Source organism: Schistocerca serialis, unplaced genomic scaffold (genome assembly GCF_023864345.2).
Source record: "Schistocerca serialis cubense isolate TAMUIC-IGC-003099 unplaced genomic scaffold, iqSchSeri2.2 HiC_scaffold_1401, whole genome shotgun sequence".
NCBI classification, from domain to species: Eukaryota; Metazoa; Arthropoda; class Insecta; order Orthoptera; family Acrididae; genus Schistocerca; species Schistocerca serialis.
This window is the reverse complement of record NW_026047627.1, coordinates 1253373-1275847: the sequence shown is the minus strand read 5'-3', so window position 1 is coordinate 1275847 and position 22475 is coordinate 1253373. Positions and strand designations below refer to the sequence as shown.

At 41.8% G+C, this 22475-nt stretch overlaps 1 protein-coding gene across 2 annotated transcripts in view; it reads right to left on the bottom strand.

Annotated features, from left to right (window-relative positions):
* Window positions 1–7495: 7495 nt before the first annotated feature.
* The window catches only part of LOC126442701 (60 kDa lysophospholipase-like), a 128971-nt gene continuing 113991 nt past the window's right edge, over window positions 7496–22475 (bottom strand). For both annotated transcript variants that reach the window (XM_050090749.1, XM_050090750.1), the window contains exons 4-5: window positions 18883–19032; window positions 7496–8070 (exon numbers count right to left, since the gene is read on the bottom strand). In XM_050090749.1, the coding sequence (XP_049946706.1) occupies window positions 7584–8070; window positions 18883–19032 (637 nt within the window). In that variant the 3' untranslated portion in view covers window positions 7496–7583. The remainder of the gene's footprint in view (window positions 8071–18882; window positions 19033–22475) is intronic.

The following is a 22475-nucleotide window of genomic DNA, read 5'->3' as shown; positions in this document are numbered from 1 at the left end:
CAGCCTAATTAGGCATTCTTGTATCAAACAATATAATAAAGCAGAAGGCTGTTTCTAAGGCTAACCCAACCTTCCTTGACACACACACACACACACACACACACACACACACACACACACACACAAATTCTTTCTTTATATCTGTTCACAATGCAACACAGTAATCAAAACCTTGCAGATAAATGTAGTAATAACTTGGAAGTCAGACAAACAAATGGCTAATAAGATAGCAAACAGTAACACATGCCTCTCAACAACATGTACCTTAAATGAACTAGATGTAGCGGTTCATAGAATCAATCACCAACACACATGAAACTAATAGCAGTACTAAATGATTCTGATTTAAATGAAGGGTTCTTAAAGTCATAATCTATAACATCATTGCTTAGTACAGGCTCTATATGCCTGTGCATTAACCAACTTGAATTAGAACAGCTAACACAGGAAGTATTTATTTCTTAAGCTCAGTCTGAAGCAATTGAACAGAATGGAAATCTAACTGCATTGGCTCTGAAGGAGCCTTTACTTTGCTTCACTAACTAATTAGCCTACAACATGAGGGCCCTTAAACTTTTGTGGTTTGAAGAACCATGCTTATTAACAAAACTTCACATGTGTGTATGGGAAATGGTAAGTATTCTCATGAATATTTATTAAGTGAAGCACAACAAAAACGTAGCTCTCTAAATAACAAATGTGCTTTGATAAGCAGTCTTTTAACATACTCAAAATATATTTGGCTGTGCAAATGCCAACACAACATTAAAATCTAGTTCAGACACTTTCTCGTGAAATGAACAGTGATAAAACTTCGTAATTATGATCAAAGTGCATAAATGCAACAATTAATAATCTTTTTTGACTTCAAAGCCATATTACTTATCTTTTAACTAACAACTTTAATATTTTTGGGCAGCTGGTCAGGAAAGGCAAATTATTTAAGGAAATGACAGCAGATAGATGTAAAAATGCACTGGAAATGGAATATTTGTCAAAATAAAAAACTGAACTATCAGCACTATAACTCCAGAAATTAGAAAGCAATCACAACTATTTTTACAGCTGCCAAATAAGTCTCTGTCATAAGTTAGGACACACCGAATTGGTTTTTAATTTGGGATAATGGAGCTTTTAGCAGCACCATGATTATTGTTAGAATCAACCAAATTTCACAAATATTTGGCCCATTTACAGACTGCCAAATATAACAATTTCGTCGAAGGCAGGTGGCACTGGTGGCATAATTTGCAGCGGCTGTTAACATGGCGGCGATGTAGTCATAGCAGTACCGTTGGCCTCACTCTGCTGCAGACCTTGGCGTCGGAATTTGATTTTTACAGGTCCAAAAAGCAAGCCATGATATTAGTATCACCAAATACAGCACCCAACGCCCATAAATAACGCTCTTAACCTCCTCTGGCCGCAAAACTCAAAGAACATTAGCCATAAAGATGAGCTGCTGTTAGCGAGATGTTAACTGCAGCACTGCTCAGCTTAGCTCTCTGGCAGATGTCACAAGACCTAATACATTCAGTGACCTTTCTACTCGCCCTATTGGCAATCACTGTAACATTAGCCAGGTTATCTAGACGGTACATTGGCTCACTGTGGTCCAACACTAAGCGAAAATAATCTGGCATCTGTATCAAATTGGCTAGACCAACACACCCTCCATTCGTCAGTAATGAACTCATTCCTTCTGTAACAGATATTTTTAAGAATTTTGGAATGTTTCCTAATCTGGGAATACTGTATGTTATCAAAATTTACTTCCATAGAAGTCGAATTCTCATTTTGGTGGTATCTCATGTTTTTGTAAATTTGTTCAGTTTTCTTTTTTGCCTGAAACTTCCTTCATGTAATTATTTTGTAAAGTTCCATCTTCATTGCATTCCTTGGCTACCTCATCAATAGCATTGAGACAATGCATCTGCCACATAATTTTCTGTACCCTTTACATAGCAGGTGATGTGGGTCTTATGATCACTGGCGAAAGCGACTGGGAGAAGGTATTGGAGGTCATCAGCAAATTTGAACTTGCATCAAGTGCGAAGCTAATCAACATAAAATCATGCATCATGAAAGTGGGGTGTGGAATATTTTTGCAAAACAGACAAGACCTCAATGTGGTTGCCCATACGAAAATTTAGGATATTGACTACAGGTCTGATATCAATCGTGCTACTGCAGCAAATTCTAGGAAAATCCTTCACAGCGTTCCAGCTAGCATCGGAGAACATAGCGCGAGAAGACTCGACGACATCCAAAAGCCAGACTCTGCAGATATGTACATGGTCTCTGAAGTCAATTATGTGGCACAGGTTTTACCAGTAAAACGTGAAACAGCAGCAATATTTGTCACAGCTTTGGGTCATTTTGCAACTCTTGGTAACATTTTCAAGGTAAAGTTTGACATGTTGACCATTTCCGCTGGAAACCTGGGGGATAAAATCTCACCGATGCTACGGAAGAAGACACCCACGATCCTCATGTCCCACTTACCAGACGAAATTACTCCAACTGTCTTGAATCAAACCTTAGATGTAGAGCACATCCCCAATGGCTTTTATCATTGTTCACAATTTTCATTTGAACTCAGGTATACTCGAAACAGAGTTCGCCCATCGAATATGGTAGAAGTTAGGAACATATATGTGGAATTTATTGGGAAGCAAAAGCAGAAATGTGACTGTACAAAAGAGCTGCACTACAGTTAGAAGGTCATTTGGATAAATATCAGCAGCCCTCCCGTACCAACAACTGTGCAAACTACTAGCACAGGGCGGTAAACAGGAAAGTAGCAACCACAGCAAAGCGTGAAATCCATCTGAGAAATTCGCCAACACGCAAGAATTGCGACCTGATAGACATAGAGGAAGACACGATTGTGTGCGCTTCACCGAAGGACGTCTGGCGCGTTATCAGACAATTGATAGCCACAATAACGCGAACTCTACCTTGCCTGCCGATTTTTTGAATCCTGGCGATGTAACATGTCCATTTATAATGAAGAAATGCTGTAAACAGAGTTAAGTCATGCCCTTGGTGCTACTCACAAACGCCAAGACTGCCTGTCTAGACAAGCACAGTGTTATGCTTGGGAAAGAAAGGTCATGTACAATCCGTATGTATGCAACAGAACAAACATAAACGAAATTGTAGTCACAAGGCCCATGTAATCAATGCAGTCTAGTCAAAGCCTGCTGGAGGCATCAGCATAACTAGCAAGCGAACAGTTTCTTCAGTGCAGTTTCTTCAGTTGGCACAAAAAGTTTGTGGGAAAACTTATTGTTCATTTGCACATTAGTGGAAAACATGTGAAATTTCAGTTGTACACAAGTGTCTCAGTAACATCGCTGAATTGTAACTTTTAGGTTCCCCACGCCTGTTGTAAGTAGGTTGTTTAGGTTTTCTTATTGGTAACGCCACGTAGCGCTCTGTATGAAAATCACTGGCTGTGCTGTGTGAAGTCTGTGGCTGGTTGGCATTGTTGGATTACTCGCCATTGTAGTGTTGGGCAGCTGGATGTTAACAGCGCGTAGCGTTGCGCAGTTGGAGGTGAGCCGCCAGCAGTGGTGGATGTGGGGAAGTGAGATGGCAGATTTTTGAGAGCGGATGATCTGGACAGAGACAATACATTTGTAAGACTGGATGTCATGAACTGCTATATATATTATGACCTTTGAAGACTATTAAGGTAAATACATTGTTTGTTCTCTAACAAAATCTTTCATTTGATAACTATGTCTATCTGTAGTTAGTGCCTTCAGTAGTTTGAATCTTTTATTTAGCTGGCAGTAGTGGCGCTCACTGTATTGCAGTAGTTCGAGTAACGAAGATTTTTGTGAGGTAAGTGATTTGTGAAAGGTATAGGATATTGTATGTCAGGGCCATTCTTTTGTAGGGATTATTGAAAGTCAGATTGTGTTGCACTGAAAATATTGTGTGTCAGGATAAGTACAGTCTTGTATAATTGTTCAAAAGGGGACGTTTCATACTGTATAAACCTAGCACGTACCTGATGGCTTATAACAGACAAGACATTCCTGTTCTCAGAACACGTACTTTGCCTGTCATGTATCGCTCACATTCGCGAACTTTAACTTTCAGTGTGCTACAATCATGCGATTGTGAGAACTTATTTGGCCTTGACTCATTTGATTTGTTTGGCTTTCAAATTCAGTACAATGTGCTCGCATTCAATGCTAAAGACAGTGTAGCTAGTTTGCTAAAAGAATTCCCTTAACTCTTTTCTGAACGTTTAGGCAAGGCTAACAGTTTTGTTCCACATATTGGTCTACTATGAATTTCTATGGTCAACGTAAATTTTACCAGGCTAGAACTGTTTCTATTGCATTACTGGACGAAATAGCCGCTGGAAATAAAGAATTGCAAGCTATCGGAGCTATTGTTCCCATTGGTTTTTCTTCCAAACTTTCAGGTCGCATTCGCCTCTGCTTCGACTTCAAGTGCATGGTCAACCCACAAACTGTGATTCATACTTACTCCTTACCTCGCTCAGAGGATCTCTTTGATAGATTAGGCGCTGGTCACTACTATTCAAAAATTGATTTGTGTGATGCGCGTCTTCAAATAACGCTCGATGAAGAATCTCGAAAAGTGTGTATAGTGAATACTCATTTGCGCTTGTTTAAATATTTGCGTTTGCCTAGTGGCAGTGCTTCCACACATGATGTTTTCCAATGTTATTAGGAACAGCTGACTGCTCAAGTGCCAAACTGTTCAAACTATTTAGACGATATTGTTGTAGCAGGTCGTACACCCGAAGAACACACTGCAAATTTGCGTGCTTTGTGTGTTACCTGATGCAGGACTAAAGTGTAGACTGGACAAGTGTTATTCTTTTTTAAACATGAGTTACAGTATGTTGGTCATGTCATAAACAGTCAAGGTTTACATCCTCTTCAATAGCATTTGTTAGTCATACGAGACCTGCCAGTTCCTCGCTATGTCACAGAATTGCAGTCAGTTTTAGGGAAAATGAACTATTATTCTCGGTTAATACCGAATGCTGCAGAAATTGGAGCTCTATTCGACCGCTTGCGTCGCAAGCATGTCCCCTTTGTTTGAACACATAAGTGCCAAGTAGCTTTTCGAGAACTTTAAGATGCGTTGCTCAGTGATCGATGCTTAGTTGACTTTGATCCTGACAAATCAACTGTATTGCCAGTTGACGCTTCCTCTTATGGACTCGGTGCAGTTCTTTCACATAGATTTGGTGATAAAGACAGGCCTGTTGCATTCGCATCAAAAGTGTTTTCCAAAGCTCAGTGTAATTATTCACGAATAGAGAGAGGGGCACCGGCTATTGTGCATGGTGTCACCAAATTCCACCACTATTTGTATGGCATGAAATTCTACTTAGTAACGTATCACAAGCCTTTGCAGTCGTTGTACCTACTGGCCAAAAATTGCAATGATGGGCTTTGTTGTTGTCTCAATATCAGTACGAGATTGTAAATCTTAAGACAGATCAACATGGTAATGCGGACGTACTTTCACGTCTTACGATGGACCCTGATACAGACTTCGACGCTTCTGCAGCATTTTGTTGTCACATCGATGGTCAGGATCTGAATTGCTTCAACCTTTGCCTCTGAACAACAGCAAAATTGCACAGGCCACGGAAGCTGATTCAGATTTGGAGATTCTGCTAAACTACATTCGCACAATTTTGCCTCGCTCATAGTATAGCATTAAGAAGTCCGTAGCACGACAATACTTTGCACGTCGGCATAGCCTCGCTATAAAGCGAGGGGTGATTCTTGTTCAGAATGATAGTGGACTGACACTGGGGGATGATTACGAAACAGCGCGTCGAGACTGTACTTGGGAGGGAATGGACAGCCAAATAGAACAGGGTCACGCATGTGGGGAAATTCGGTCCGCTCCACCATACAAATTCTCTTCTTGGCCGAAATCGCAATCACCATGGCAACGTGTGCACATAGATTTTGTGGGATCTTTTTGGTTGCTTGTGGTATACGCTTATAGCAACGATTTCTCACCTCCTATCGTTCGCATCCACAAGATGGACCATCGCTGGCGGACACTGCTCCACCTGCTCCACCATCCTCAATATCCGGCGTCGAAGTATGGACGCAGACGGTGGGCGCGAGGCGAGATCGTTCGTCGACTTGGTGCTTGCGTGTATCCCATTTCAGGCCCAGACGGATTGCAGCGCCGAGATCAGGATCAAATTCGCCACTGTAATGTGCACAGTGATATTTGCGTATCTCTTCGCCCAGATTCACAGATCCCGAGGACGCTGTGGCCACAACAGCTGTCAAAGGGTGTCGTCACGACACCACAGGACGACCCCGTGGAGACGGAGGCGTCGCCTCCTCCTCTCGTCCTACCCAAGGAGCTGGACCCGCCAACGCCGCAACAGCTTGCGGCTTCTCCATCTGGTTATGGGTCTCAGGAGTTGGATGCTTGCCCTTCTGTGCGTTTTCCGGGGGACGTTTGCACCTGAGCGCAGACCAAATGGCGGGCTACAACTGGAAGCCTGGCGTCCAATGCAGCCACAGTTTCCAGTCCACCGCTGCCTCCACACTCCTGCCTTCCCTCCCGGTGTCGCGCTCCTTATACGACGAAGGTCCGTCGTTTTGGGGGGAGGAATGTTATGGCGTAAAGTCGAGCGCCGGCACGCCGGTCGGGAACGATAGAGCAGACAGGGCTGTGAAGAAGACGTCACCCAATATCACGCTGACCGACCTCTATCTAGGACCACAACGCGACAGCTGCGGCCTTCAGGGGAAGAGAACATGAGCGCCACGCCCAACTTGTCGCGGCCACTTCTACAGCAGAGATTAGTCACATCAAGACCAGTGACTTAGGAATTGTTTATACTGAAGAGATTTCTTTCTTGCATGTCGCCCTTTGTTTGCAGCACTTCTGTGTTATTGTCAGAGTTAAGTAATGTCATTGATTCATTTCGTAATAAAACTCTTTTTTACGATTTGCTAGAAGTATAGTCTAGTGATCCGAGAAGGAGGTTTCCTAGGCCGCCGGTATTCGACGGCTTGACAGTATACAACAAAATTCAGTCTGGAATCGGAACTAATGTGTCGTAAGTACTGGTAATAACACCAATTTTTAACTGCAGACAGAAGTTGCTCGACTGTCAGCACATTAGGTACAGAAGTAAATTCAGTGAAAGATCTCAAATGAAGATGTATTTTGAGTACAGAGCTTATGTGTCGGCAATCTAGATATAAGGAAATTCATAAGAGTTTTATATAAATTCCACATAGCACCAAACATGCGTCTAAAAATTATTTTTCAGTAAGAAAATATTGTAGAAAACTGGTGTTCATTAGTAATAGAGAATTATTCGGTTTGTTTTGAATTTTCACCAAAAGGAGAGTCCCTCCTTGAACTTATGGTAGTCCATAAACACTCTTGGTGTTATGGTACTTGCGTCGTTGTATGTACTACGTAAATTAGGGTGCAAACCAAGACTGTAGGATAAACTTTTCTGTATTCTTTATTTTATAAGTAACAAAGATTACATAGAAGGCTTTTTTTATTTTACTCCAGAGTCGTTTGCACTATATTTAGCTTGATCGTAGGATGTCTACGAGCCGCTGGTGGTTGCTCCACTCGGCTAGCGCCAGCGGCGTGTCCCCACCGTTATTCCTGACTTCCCTGTCGGCCCCTGCCTCCAGTAGCGCAGTTGCCGCGTCTGCTTGTCCACGCCGTGCCGCATCGTGCAGTGGTGTGTCCCCAGTGCTATCCCTGGCGTTGCAGTCGGCAGAGGATGCCGCCAGCAGCCGCACCACAGCCGCTTCGTTATGCCATGCAGCATGATGCAGAGGCGTGTTCCGCCAGCGGTCTCTGGCGTTGACATCAGCTCCATTCTCCAGTAGAAGCCTCACCACCTCCACGTGTCCCCTGGCTGCTGCCCAGGCCAGTGCGTTGTGCTGGTTCTCGTCCATCGCCTCCACGTCCGCCCCCTCTGTCAGCAACGCTCGCACATTGCTCACTGACCCCTCCTTAGCTGCCGCAATCAGCATCTTGCCCTTCTCTCCTCCAGAAGGATCCCTGCAACAAACGGAGAATACTTACAAATATCTCCAAACACGCACGTCTGAGGACGAAACACTATGGCAGAAGCAGAACTGTGATGAGTCCCTAAAAGTCAAGAAGGTTACCGTAATGCACTGGTGTCCAAAATTAAAGCTTCTAAATGCGATTTCCCGTCCTGTGTCCAATTCACGATGTAATCATGCAAACTGTCAACAGATGTCTGCACAACCGTGTTCTACACGGAAGTTAGCATTCCAGTCAACGGACAACCACGCCCACGACGAAGTCAGCGCAGCTAGCAATGGGTTAGTGTTTGCTGGGTACTTCCACATTCGCAATCGCTGTAGACACAGTCACAGATGGTGCAGTATAATACAGAGAAGACGCATACCAGGCTCTCTGCAGTGGAGGGCCAATGGAAGAATGGGAGGAGGACAGTCACAACCTGATGTGGCCCGATGGCTTAATGTGAATCATACTGTTGTTTATATGATGTGGCGACTGTTTGTAGAGACGGAAACTGTATCTCGAAGACGAGGGCAGACCACGTATGATACGAGAAAGGGAGGACCGTTATTTGGTTAAAAGGGCAACACGGTACTGCCTTACTACTGCACGGCAACTGGCACCTCACCTTGCAGGATGCAGTGCATGTGTTGTATCTAGGCAAACGTTATACAGAAGATCTCACCAGAGTGCCACTTATTGTGAGGGGCCCGTTGTTTATGTACCTCTGACACTTCACAGAAAGAAATGTGTAGAGTGAAGTCGTCAACATCCCACCGAATGGCCGAACAGTGGGCAAATGTTATCTTCACACGTGAGTCCCAAAATGGTGTGGAGAGTGTTTCTCGACGGATTTTAATATGGAGGGAACGTGGAACAGGATTTCGTGACCCAAATATCGTGCAAAAGAGACTGAAATCAGGGAGGTTCTTTAATGGTATGCTCAGCGATTACGTGGACTACCTGAACACCTCTTCATGACATTGTATGGGTGAATTGGCAAGGCTTAACTCCTGTAAGGTATCGTGACGAGATCTTGGAACCTCATATGCCGTCGTTGCGAGGTGCTGTGGCCTACACTTCGTATTGATGGACGATAAAGAAACGCCTCATAGAGATCAGCTGATTGAAGGTTTCTTGGAAATTGAAGATATTGCACATCTGGGATGGTATGCTCGACCTCCCAATTTGAATCCCATAGAGCATGTCACGGATACACACCTCTACCAGAAAACTTCAGTGAGTTTGTTTTTACTCTGCACGGCAGAGTATAGGAGAGGATGTAGAAAATCGTACATTCAAGGCTACAGCGAAGAGACAAAAGAGAAATACGAAACGTATTGTGGTCTCTATGACGCCAACCCATTCTCCCCATGAACAATGGAGAAGAAGTCATAACAACAATGATTGAAAATAGAAGACAGAAGTGGTAACACACTGTAGAAAGCATTAACATAACTCACAGTAGTCGGAATGTGGAGACTGCTCAAAAATTAGGTGGTATACCTACATGTACACCAGGCTTTGTTGGCAGTGCAGCAAACCAAATAGCCTTCCAGTAGCTGAAAAACGGTAAAGCGAAACACAGACTGAAGAATGGGCATGCGAGTAGACTAGATGCTTTCCATGAAGAAAATAATGATACACTCGATCATACATTTACAATATCAGAACTGAAAGAAGCAGTCAAAAGTTTAAAGACTGGGAAGGCCGCATATTAAAAATGAAAAGATGATACGTCTTGGTGTCGGCTCTAAATTGTGGCTGTTGGAGTTTATGAACTGCTGTTGGGCAAATGGATGAATTCCTGAAATCTGCAGACAGGCAAAAATAACTGCAATTCTTAAGCCTGGTAAGGACCAAGAAGATCCTAAGAGTTATCGGCCAATCTCTCTGTTGTGCACAACATACAAACTGTTTGATACTAAACAGATTTAATGAGCTGATTGAGGGCACCCTAATAAAAGAGCAAGCATGATTTTGACCTGGTAAATCTTGTACCAGTCAAGCTCTCAGCCTAACCCACTATACTGGAGATGGGTTTGAGAAAAGACGAACTACAGGAATGGTGTTTATAGAATTTATGGAAGCATATGATACCATCAGTCTCAGAAATCTCATTGCAAAAGTGCAAAAAACAACAAAAAGCCCTCAATTCACTTCTGTACTCAAATCAGTTCTATTTAACGGAAGGTATTTTGTTGAGTTCCAAGGTAACAAGAGCAGATGGTGACTACAAAAAGATGGGCTTCCCCAGGGCAGTGTTCTTGCCCCCAGGTTATTCAATATTTATACAAATGACCAGCCTATTAGTCCCTGGTCAAGATCTTTTATTTATGCTGATGATAGGGCAATAGCAGCTCAGGCATAAAACTACAAGGATATTGAGGAAATACTAGCTGAGAACCTGGAAAATCTTACCAACTATTACAAAGAAAACCAGTTGAAACCCAATCCAAGTAGGACCCAAACTTGCCTATTCCATCTTAACAACAGAGAGACGAAGCAAGAACTGAATGTTTGGTGGAATGACACAAGATTAAAACACTGTCCTCTCCCTGTGTACTTGGGAGTTACTCTTAATAGGACACTGTTATTCAAGAGGTATATTGAGAAGAGCAAGGCAGAAATCCAATCACGGAATAACTTACTTGGCAAGCTAACAACATCAAAATGTCGAGCTAATCCAAAAGTTTTACGCACCACCGCAATGGCACTCTGTTTTAATATTTCTTAAATTTAAAGAACCTCTCTCACACCGGCCTGATTTAGCTTCACTGATCAGGATAGTAAAAACATGCGTATATTAAGGGAATTTTCATTGACAAAGCAGGCTTATCACATTCACACAGTTCAATACTGTTCTGTCCTGATTAAATTAAGCTTAAATTCCATAAGGCAGTGAAGCAATTTCGAAGACTCGGTGCGACGAAAATTATCAGTCGATCTCCTGGAAACATTTGTAATAATTATTATTTTTCGGTGATCACATGGGGAAGACCGGAGATCTGCTGGTAAGACCGTGTTAGCCTATTTATTTGAAGTAACTGGATATCTTGAGCATTCAAAACGGCAGGTTCGTCCAGTGTAAATCAGACGTTCCCCACTGATCCCGTGCAACACGGCGTAGTAAGCAGACACTGTCAATAATAATAATCCGTTAAATAATACTCAAACACACTTACTTTAGTTTAGTTCATGTATTAAACTCCTTCCCATACAGAATCTCATCAAGATGGCGACTCGCTCAACAATACATACATATACATCCATCTTTTACGACTAATCGGCAAGAAGTCCCTATTCGTTTCATAAGAGAAAACATAGATAGCAGAGAAGCTATTCCATGGAGTAAATGGACGCTCCAAGGAATAATTGGGGTTGAAACTACTTTGCATTGATAATCGGTAAGATAAGAAGAGATATTTCGAGATATGTACTGAGTTATATAATTTATAAAATTTCTGAAAATATCGTGGAGAGACCGCTGCAAGAGACATTACACTGTTACTCTGCTGCTGAGTTTGCAAGTCCTGCTTGGGAGCAATGATGCCACACAAAAAAGCAGGACACTGTCCTGAACCAGATGTGTAGACATATTACTGGATGTCTTAAGCCAACAAGAGTAGAACACCTACAATCCTTGTCAGGAATTGATCTGCCAAATGTCCGACGTTCAATACAGAGCAGAATTGAACGAACAAAACAGGTTCAAAATCAACGTCATCCGCTCCATGGGTACCAAATGTTACCTAAATGCCTTACGTCAAGAAGTAGTTTTCTCCACTCAACCCAACCACTCACAGGTTCACCAAAAACTTCTAGAAAAAGACTGTGGCAAGAACAACAAGAACATGCACACGATTCTGAGGAAGTGCTGCCATCAGGTGCGGAACTTGAGTGGGAGAGATGGAAAACCGTGAACAGGCTACGTTCAGGAATAGACAGATGTAACAGAAATCTGCACAAGTGGGGAATTAGTGAAAGTACTTTGTGTCCATGTGGGAGCATCCAGACGATGTCCGTTAGTAAACCACCCAAGAGCGTGCACGGCCCAAGACCTGATGACATGCACCGAAGTAGTGAGGGCATATGTGGACTTCTGTAAGAATGACATGTGAAACAAAGACTGTATAAAATTTTATTATACTGTATATAGGTTTCCATGAATTTTATTTTATAAATTAGAATTGCATTATTGTAAATTTCATAGAGGACAAATTATTCTATAATGTGTGGATTTATTGTAAATTGTTTATAGTATGCATACGAAATATATGTAGTAGTGAGATGGGTTGCATCACATAAGCATCCACCAACAATTCCATAAGACTTGCGAGTAGCTCTGCGGGAGAAATGGTGTTATTGCCTCCACATGAGATTGATGACATCATTCACAGCTTGCCTTGTCGATGTCCTTACCGCAATAACCATATCGTTGGTAAACTTTAACTTTCATTTGTCAGTACTGCAATATGCTATCCTTCTACACTGATTCTTCTGGTCGACTCTCTTAAACCTCACTCTACTCTTCATAATTACTAAATCTATGTTTACATCTGGGTACACCTTACATCCCGCCGGCCGAAGTGGCCGTACGGTTAAAGGCGCTGCAGTCTGGAACCGCAAGACCGCTACAGTCGCAGGTTCGAATCCTGCCTCGGGCATGGATGTTTGTGATGTCCTTAGGTTAGTTAGGTTTAACTAGTTCTAAGTTCTAGGGGACTAATGACCTCAGCAGTTGAGTCCCATAGTGCTCAGAGCCATTTTTGAACACCTCACATCCCAATATCTGATTTCGGAATCTCTGTCTCACTATGATGTAATCCAGCTGGAATCTTCCAGTGTCTCTGGGTCTTTTCCAAGCTTATTTTTTCCTCACATGTTTGCTGAAAAGAGTATTTGTTATTACCATCTCAATTTCAATGCAGAAATCAATTAGACTTTCACCCCTCTCATCCCTATGCCAAGCCCATATACCCCATGACTCTTTCTTATTTTCTTTCCCCTGCAACTGCATTTCAGTTGCATACTTCCTCTCTTTTCTCATTTTGCTTGTGTCGTTACCATGTGTACCTGAACTATCGTTGTTGGCGTTCGTTTGATTTCGAATCTGGTGAGAAAAACTCTGCCATAGAGCTGTTCACAGTAGCCCACTCTCTCTCATACTTCTTATACATAATGAATCCTACTCCCATTACAGCATTTTCTGCTGCTGTTGATTTTACCCCAATGTGTCTTATGACAAATCCTTAGCCTTCTTCTGTTTCACTCCAATGACCCCCCACCGTATCTAGACTGGGGCCTTTGCACTTCCGTTTCTAGACTCCCTAGCTTTCTAATTACGATCAAACTTCTGAATTCAAAGCTCCAAGTCGTAGAAGGTTAGCCCTTCGTAAATTATTCCGCCTCTTTTCCATTGTCACTTCGACCTTGGTAGTCCACTCCCAGAGATCCAAAAGGGTAACTTGTCCGGAATCTTTTCTCAATGCAGATTGTATCAAGACAGTTTTCCTGTTAACGACGTATGTCCTATGGATACATGTTATGTGGTTTTAATTTATTCGATTCCATTGCCTTCTGCATCCTCGCGTCATTGATCATTACTGACTCTTCACCCTTTTAAGGGCAGTTTCCCACCCCAAGGGAAAGGGAGTGCCATGAAGCTCTGTCGTTCCTCCACCCTATTTGACAAGGGCTTTGTCAGGAAAATGACGACTTCTTATGCTGGACGTCTTTGCTGACATTGCTGTTAATTTTCGTTCAGGGGTTAAGCAGTGCCTGTGCTGGAACCTGGGACACAGAAAATTTTGACCACTTGTCAATGGCGCACTCCTAAGCCATTGGTATATAAAAGCAGACACTGTCCCAACGTTTATTAGAGTAACGTATAAAAATGTGAAGTATGTCGTTCAAGAACTTTTTGAGATTTTGGTAACATTGTTAACAACGTCTTTTACTTTCGAAATAGTACAGCACCAAGAAGAAGCAGTGCGACATAAACGAAAGTTGGTAGGTGTGTTTCTAAATCTGGAATATTATGTATTTTCAAATTTCAATGCAGTTGCTCAAGAGTGGCGATAGTAGCACCACTACGAGGAAGCCAATCAGGCTTGCTTTAAAAACACGCTGTAGCGGGCTTGAGCGTTAGTTACCTTTGAGTCTGGACGCAGTGAGTTGATGTAGGGCAAAAATGCCTTTGAAACCTCATAGAGACTAAGCGAAGTCTGTACTAGGGCTACGAGATTCTGGTTGTTCCTTCCGTGATGTAGAAATATTTCACAGTAATGTACCCACAATAGATGCCTGATGGCAGCGGTGATTAGAAGAATATCCGGTGGCAAGAAGACTGGGTTCCAGACGGCCACGTGGCACTACTGAGAGGGGAGACCATCCTGTTCTGCGTATTACTCTGGCGCATTGTAATACATCTCCAGCAGCAGTTTGAGCAGCAGTTATCACCAAGTAACACAATGAACTCTTACAAATAGGTTACTTTAAAGACAGCTCCGAACCAGATGCCCTGTAGCATGCGTTTCACTGATCCCAAACCACCAGCCTCGGTGGCAGTAATGAACATGTTTTGATTAGGCCAGTTGGGGGCCTACAACCAGCCTTTCTGTGTGTTAACACACTGGACCAACACCTGGAGTTATGGTCTGTGGTGCTATTTCGTATGACAGCAGGAACATTCTCATGGTTATCCCACACACCTTGTCTGTTTCAATCTGGTGATTCGACCCATTCTGCTGCCATTAACGAACAGGATTCCAGGGGTAGATTTTCAACAGGATAACGCTCGCTCACTTACCGCTCTTGTAACCCAACATGCTCTATAGAGTGTAGACAAGGCTCTGGGCATTCTCAATCATCAGGTCTGCTTCCAGTCGAGCAGATATGGGACATCATCATACAGTAACTCCAGCATCATTCACCAACAGCATTAACCGTCCCTGTACTGATCAACCAGTTGCATCAGGCATCGAACTCCATTTTAAATACTGATATCTGATACTTGAGCAACACAATCCATACATGTTTGCATGCCTGCATTCGACCTTTTGGCAGTGCTCCAGCATTTCACGTGTCCAGTGGCTTATCTCGCACTTACATTAACTTGCGATCCTGCAATGTTAATCAGTTAAACATGTTACCCTGGCAAATCTATTCCCGACGTTTCACTGTTCTATATTAACAAATTTTTCGTTTTGTTATTCTTTTAAATCCATGTATTTATGACTGTAAACTATTTTTGTTTAAAGCTGTTCTCGCTTTTAGTCTTCCAAAGCTTATATTTATGTAGAACCTCTTACTAGTCACCACAGCCGTCTGATACCGAAGAAAAAAGGAAGCGTTGGCTCTCTTTCGCCCTGTACATTGTTACTCACATTACTACCATGTTACGCACGATCTGCTCTCCAGGCTGGTTTTCTTAACTCACTCTCAAAAAACTTTTCACTCCATTATAGAGTATTGTCTTAATATGTTTCATTTCCTGCTCTTAATAGTTTATTTCCTCATGCTGATGTTTCTCTGTCGCTTTTTAGCCAGTTTTCTCCTCTTTTTGTATTAGTCTTTTTATGCAGAAATATTTTTCCCTTTCCATGTCTTGTCTCTTATTCAATAACAATAACTTATTTTCTAATTTTTTTTCAGCTCCTTTTCTACTGATATTCTGCTAATTTTATATCTAGTACGTGTAACATAATTTACAGACTTTGCCTGAGATCATATACATTAATTATTTTTGATTATGCTGCATCATATTACATTGATGAGTTTCTGGTTTATCTACAAAGTATTCTTCGTTGTGCTCTCTATCTTTAGTCTTTCCTGTTACACTTACTTCTCGTTGGTTATCTTCTTATGTCAAATGGCTGATGCTATTTGTATACGACAAATTGGGTAAATACCTATCAGGCTCTCTATCTTATAAAATTTCAGCGTACATTCTCTGTAGCTTTCTATATTATCAGACCCATGGATGAAGTTTTGTTGACTGCCTGTGTGCATAAAGCTTTTAGACTGGGAAAAGTATTCTGAGAAGTATTTGCTCAATTTGTGGACCACTCGAGTAAATGATTTGGCCACCTGGATCGCCAGACATCGTACATCTGTTGCTGACCATAATAGGTAATTAAAGCCCGAAATCCTTGAATCACTGGGAGAGAATAAGTTTTCTTAAGTCCACTGAAACATTACTGATCCCATTGTCATTGTTAAAATACCTGGTAGGGTTCCTTGTTTTCTCTTGAATAGGTACAGACTCCTCTATTGCCCAATAACTTGTTGGATTCTGCTCTGATTAATTGTAAAGGAACATTGAATACTCTGAATTGCCACGTTTGGGCCTGTTGAATTCAGGCATCAACTGAACTGTGTCTTGCAACAATATCAGTTCACTATCAGATAGGGTTACTATTTCACAAAGCGACAGTAAAACATCGGTGACTACCACTATAGATCAATGATTTCAAAGAAGAAAAGTGAAGTGATGACGAATTTACGCTGAAACTTCTGTCACTTCGCCTGTAAAACTCCCTGAGCTACAGAAGGTTGTACAGCTGTCGATATACGGCTACTGTGTCCATCTCCACTGAACCATGCCCACACAATAGGATTGACCTGATTTTTATTGATCCAAAATGGCCGCCTTTATCACTTGGACACCGACAGGTCCGACTTCCACTTTCGTAGAAGTTGCCACGAATGATTTCCAAAAACTGCCAATAGACGTTGTCACATACGTCTCTCGTAGTAGGATAAACCGCGGATCTCAGCTCATTTAACTCCCCCAGCAACATTGTTACCACACACCCTGTGAGAGAATTTCTCATTATGCCGTTGGGAGAATAATCGTGGAAATGCAAGTGAAGGGTTCTTCCCTACATGGGTAATTCATAAGATAGGAAACCATGTACGTCTACGTCTACGAGATTACTCTGCTATTCCCAATAAAGCGCCTAGCGGAGGGTTCAATGAACCACCATCAAGCTGTGTCTCTACCGTTCCGCTCTTAAACGGCGCGCGGGAACAATGAGTACTTAAATTTTTCTGTGCGACATGTCTTATTTTATCGTGATGATCATTTCTCCCTATTTAGGTGGGTGCCAACAGAATGTTTTCGCAATCGGAGGAAGGATACTGGTAGTTGAATTTAATGATAGGATCCCGTCGCAATGAAAAACGCTTTTGTTTTAATGATTGTCAATCCAATTCACGTACCATGTCCGTGGCACTATCTCCACTACTTCGCGGTAATAAAAAATGAGCTGCGCTTCTTTAAACTTTTTCGGTGTCATCCGTCAGTCCCACCTGATACGGATCCCATACCGCACAGCAGTACTCCAAAATAGGATGGACAACAGTGGTGTAAGCAGCCTCTTTAGCAGACGTGTTCCACCTTTTAAGTGTTCTGCCAATGATTCGCAATCTTTCGTTTGCTCTACCCACAACAATATCTACGTGATCGGTCCAGTGTAGGTCATTTGTAATTGTAGTCCCTAAGTATTTAATTGAATTTACAGCCTTCAGGTTCGTGACACTTATCGCGTAATCGAAATTTTGTGGATTTCTTTTAGTGCTCGTGTGAATAATTCATACTTTTCTTTGTTCAGGGTCAATTGCCACTAATATAGACCAGGAACGATAGAGGGCCTGTAACAATTTCTTGGGGAACGCCGAATATTACATCTGTTTTACTCGATGTCTTTCTGACAGTAAATCACGAATCCAGTCGCGCAACTGAGGCAATATTCAATAGGCACGCAGTTTAGCTAGGAGACGCTTTTGTGGAAATGTGTCGAAAGGCTTCTGTAAATCTAAAAATATGGAATCATTCTGACATCCCCTGTCGATAGCACTCATGACTTCACAAGTATAAAGACCTAGTTATGTTCCACACGAACGATATTTTGTAAGCCCTTGTTGATAATGTGTCAATAAATCGTTTTCTTCGAGGTAATTCATAATGTTCAGACACAGCATATGTTCCAAAACCCTACTGTAAATCGACGTTAGTGATATGCGCCAGTAATTCAGCGGATTACTCGTATTTCCCTTTTTGGGTATTGGTGTGACAAGAACAATTTTCCAGTCTTTAGATGCGGATCTTTCTGTGAGCGAGCTGATGTATGTAATTGATAAATATGGAACTTTTGTGACAGCATATTCTGATAGGAACCTGACAGATATACAATCAGGATTGGAGACCCTGCCTTTATTAAGTGATTTAAGCTACTTTGCTACACCGAGGATATCTGCTTCTATGTTTCTCACTTTGAAGTTATTCTTGATAGGAATTCTGAAATATTTATTTCTTCTTATTTGGTCAGGACGTGTATATAGTAACTCTGCTTTAGTGGCACTGTCACCAGTGACTTCACCATTGTTATCACACAGTGAAGGTTATTGACTGCTTCTTTCCACTAGTGTGCTTAATGTATTACCAGAACATCTTAGGGATTTCTGCGAGATTACTAGCCAGAGTTTTCGCTGAAAACTGAAACTGCTCCCAACACACCAGCACAGTCGTTATTTTCGGGGAAATATTTAGTGTTATCTTACACAAGTCAGCTATGTTAGGAACTGAAAACGAGTCATGCAACAAACCTGTAGAAGGGTGTATAGATCCCCTTATATCCTTTCCTCGTCGAACGTCACAATTAATGAAAGGAAAAACATTATACGAGACCTACAACTTCTGCTTCGTCAAAAACGTAAAATAGCGACATTCGATTTCTTGACTTTATCACTTGGCTAACTGCCCAACATGTTGCGCTGTGATTGTGGACAATCTACACGTAAAGTGACTGAACTCACCGCAGGCCAGAGACGGCGACGTCATCAGGCTGTGGAGTGGCCTGGGTAGTGGTGGGGGGCGCAGCTGTGGCTGGCCTCCAGCCGTCGTCGCTGTGGCCACTGTGCAGCTGCAAGGAGGGGCCGGTCCTACTCTCTCCAGCGTTTGGCGTGCTGCACAGAAGGAACACTGCTTCCAACAGGGTTTTCACATCGAGTCCAGTGGGCAGATTACCACAGACTGTACAGCTGAGGTACTGTCCACACACAGATAATAGAACACACATTGCCAACGACAGTAGTGGCCCACGTAAGACGAATGACAGCATTCAGGTATTCATACATCTTCCTTCTCCTCGTTTTCTCATACCTGTAGCCTAGCATATTACACAATATTTGGTACAAAATAAAGCATAAATATAAAATGTGTACATAGCTCAACAACTGTGCTAACAACACCAATTGGTCAACATAATTTCAATACACAACAGCGTAAATCACAAAAGAAATTTGAATGACAGTAGCCCTTAAATGTACTTAACGTGGTACTACCGTCATTAGATGGTGTTTGTAGCTCATATGTTAAGCGAGTTGGACGTCAAATGGGCCGACATGGAGCAGAAGAGGCACCACAAGATACTAAATTCACTGTCTATATTTTTACAATGAAATTCATAGAATTTTTGTCAATATGACCAGGGTTCACAATCATAGCAGTGAAAGATCAAAAACATAACGAAATAAATTTTTTTTACTTGTGAAACTTTATAATTTTTTCACTTACTATTGGCTGCATTTTTTTTGTTATAGGTACACTTTTCTTCATAAGTAAGAGTGATTCTTGGATTAATTTTGCACAGCATACAATCCATACGTAAAGGTGTATGAAATTCTAGATTTTCTTTAATTTACAAGAAAATGAATGACCTGTTACATTTTAAACTTCTTGTTTAGAAAAAAACTTAAATTTTATAGTTAATTATCTCAAACTTTACCACAGTTTTTAATAGAGTTGGAAAATTCTAGAGTTTTGCATTAAGGAGTTTGTGTTTAATAAGGATACCACGTTGGAAAAGGAATGGCATATTTATTTTGGGTGTTACATCTAACTGAGAACAGAAATTTGTGTTTTGCAGAAAATGGCCATTAAAGTTTCTGTCTGCATTTGGCATCTTTTAGAACTGTCCAGCACCATAAATAGGTTTTTTTTCATTTTGTAAATCAGTTTTCGTCTTTTCCACATTCCTATGATTCACTCTTTCCGAATTTATCACTTCCAAAAATGATTTATGTGCTTTCACTACACGCTCTCTGTTTATTGCATATAAAGCTTTGATGCAGTTCACTTTGCCCTTGATTCCCATTTTCTCTAAAATACATATCCAGCTTTGCACACTATCATTAAAACATGTAACTACATCATAAACACCAACAGCAAGTACATCTCTTCCACACAAAATTGGTTTTTGGCAATCTTTTCCATGCACATTCATTAAAGCTTTCATTGGGGTTTGGGTGCCGCCATCAAGACATTTCTTCTATGTCAGTAGTCCCTTATTACACGTATGACCATCTCTGTCGCAAATATAAACATTCGAATTCTACACAGCGAAATACACGTATGTATGACAGCAGACGTCTGTGGTAAGGGGTGTAGCGCTTAATCTTGGTACACGCAGGACCAAATAGCGTGCCTTATAATCACTGAAATATATATGTTTTATACATCAAACTTTTCAAAAAGATGTACTCTACAAAACAGACATATTTTCGAAAAGTCGATTTTTTTTTAATTTTGACTTCCTACCCGCTTAGGAGACAGGAATCTGACTATAGGGGGAAGAAATTGGAGATAGGTATCTAAAAATCACCTTGGGTTCTTTCGTCGCTATTGTCTGTCAGAATGATGCGAAAATAAACCCTGAAAACGAAGAAATGGGATATAAATGAAGAAGGAGTTGAATTATGCCAGTGATATGATGTTGTGCAAGGTTGTTAGTCTGTGGGATGTCGCTTCCGAACACTATTGATGGCCCAAATCAACACAAGGACCGCAACGCTCGCGTGACGTGAGATGACAGGGTGAATGGCGCCAGTTCTGCCCTGGGGCCAGGATGACGACAGCCTAAGTCACCAGCTGCCCCAGGCGTCGCGTCGCCCCCTGGGTAAACGGCAGACAGCCTGGCGGCTGCATCGGGGGTCACCACTGGGTGAGGTGAATGCCGCGCCGAAAACTGGGGTCAACCTGCATGGCTGTGTACAGCGAGAGAAACTCGACAGCGCCGAACTGCTCCTTTGCCAAGCAGACTACCGTCACAAGGGACGTCATTTCCGTCTCGCCGCTCGATACTCGCTATCAAAGACAACTGAGGCTTAAGGTATTTATGGTATAATGTAAAAGTTGATCTATGAGTACTAGAAGTAGACATATAACATGTAGGGATTAATTCTTATCACTTTACGGTTCCATCAAGTCGTTAGACTTCCACGAGCCTTAGACAGAGTGCTCGTACGCCATTGCCGAGTAATAGCTGCTCTGCGAGTTTTTTCTGTTGAAACACGTATGTAACATAGCAGCGATGGCGAGGCATTGTAGCATCTGTGACCAGAGAGTTTGCGCTTGACCGCGCGAGTGTTGCGAGCGGTTCTCAGTCTGTGTGTAGTCGTTGCGAGTCTGTCGGTAGTAGTCAGTCAGTCAGTCGTTGCGAGTCTGTCGCTCTGTTTAGTTGCAGAGCAGTACGCTAATAGTCGTCATGCAGAGCGGTCGGACAGTAGTAGTAGCCCAGTGCGGTTGTGTGATGTAGGCGGTCGGCAACACTGGTCAAGATGGTGAATAAGGTATACTGTTAATTAATATAATTATTAGATAATGAAAAATTGTAATTATTCTCCAACAAGTTCCCCAATAATAATTTTATTTCAAAAGCATTTTTTCAAAAATTTAATTTTTTATTGAACTAAAGATCTCGTTGCACTTCCCATTTCATTCCACTTCTTTTGAAGAAAAATTTCACTAGAATCACAAAAAAAAGAGAATATTATTATTTGCAATGCAGTTCCTCCAAGCGGTGCGCAACAACAAGAGCAGAAATGTGACATCCATTTATTCTGAGGTAAGACTTTAACTCTGATTGTTTTACACAGGGCCAAAGACCGATGTTTCGGTTTAATTGAATTTCCTTATCACTGAATGGACTTTAATTTTTTGTGAGGAATTTATATTTGAGTCAGATTGCGAATTTCACATTTTTGTTGCCATTGTCAGTACATTTCATTGTGGGCAGGTTACGCTTAGCGCAATGTCCATTAGCATTTCTTAAATAATATTGTCCATACTTTTTCAAAATTATTGTGGGAGGTTACACTCGGCTCCAATTTGTATTAAGTATTGTCATTTATTTCTTTTAAAATTACTGCGGGGAGGTTACACTTGGCGACACCCAGTCCAGGATCGTATTTCGTTGAGAGTCTTTTGAACAACCGTCAGATATCTGCTCTTATTTGCTTAGATATAATTAGGATTTGGCGCAACGCTTTTACTAATCTTGTGACTTTCCTTCCACAGGTCAACGGCAATTTGTTGCTTTGTTGTATTTGTGTGTTGCTTTTGCATTGTG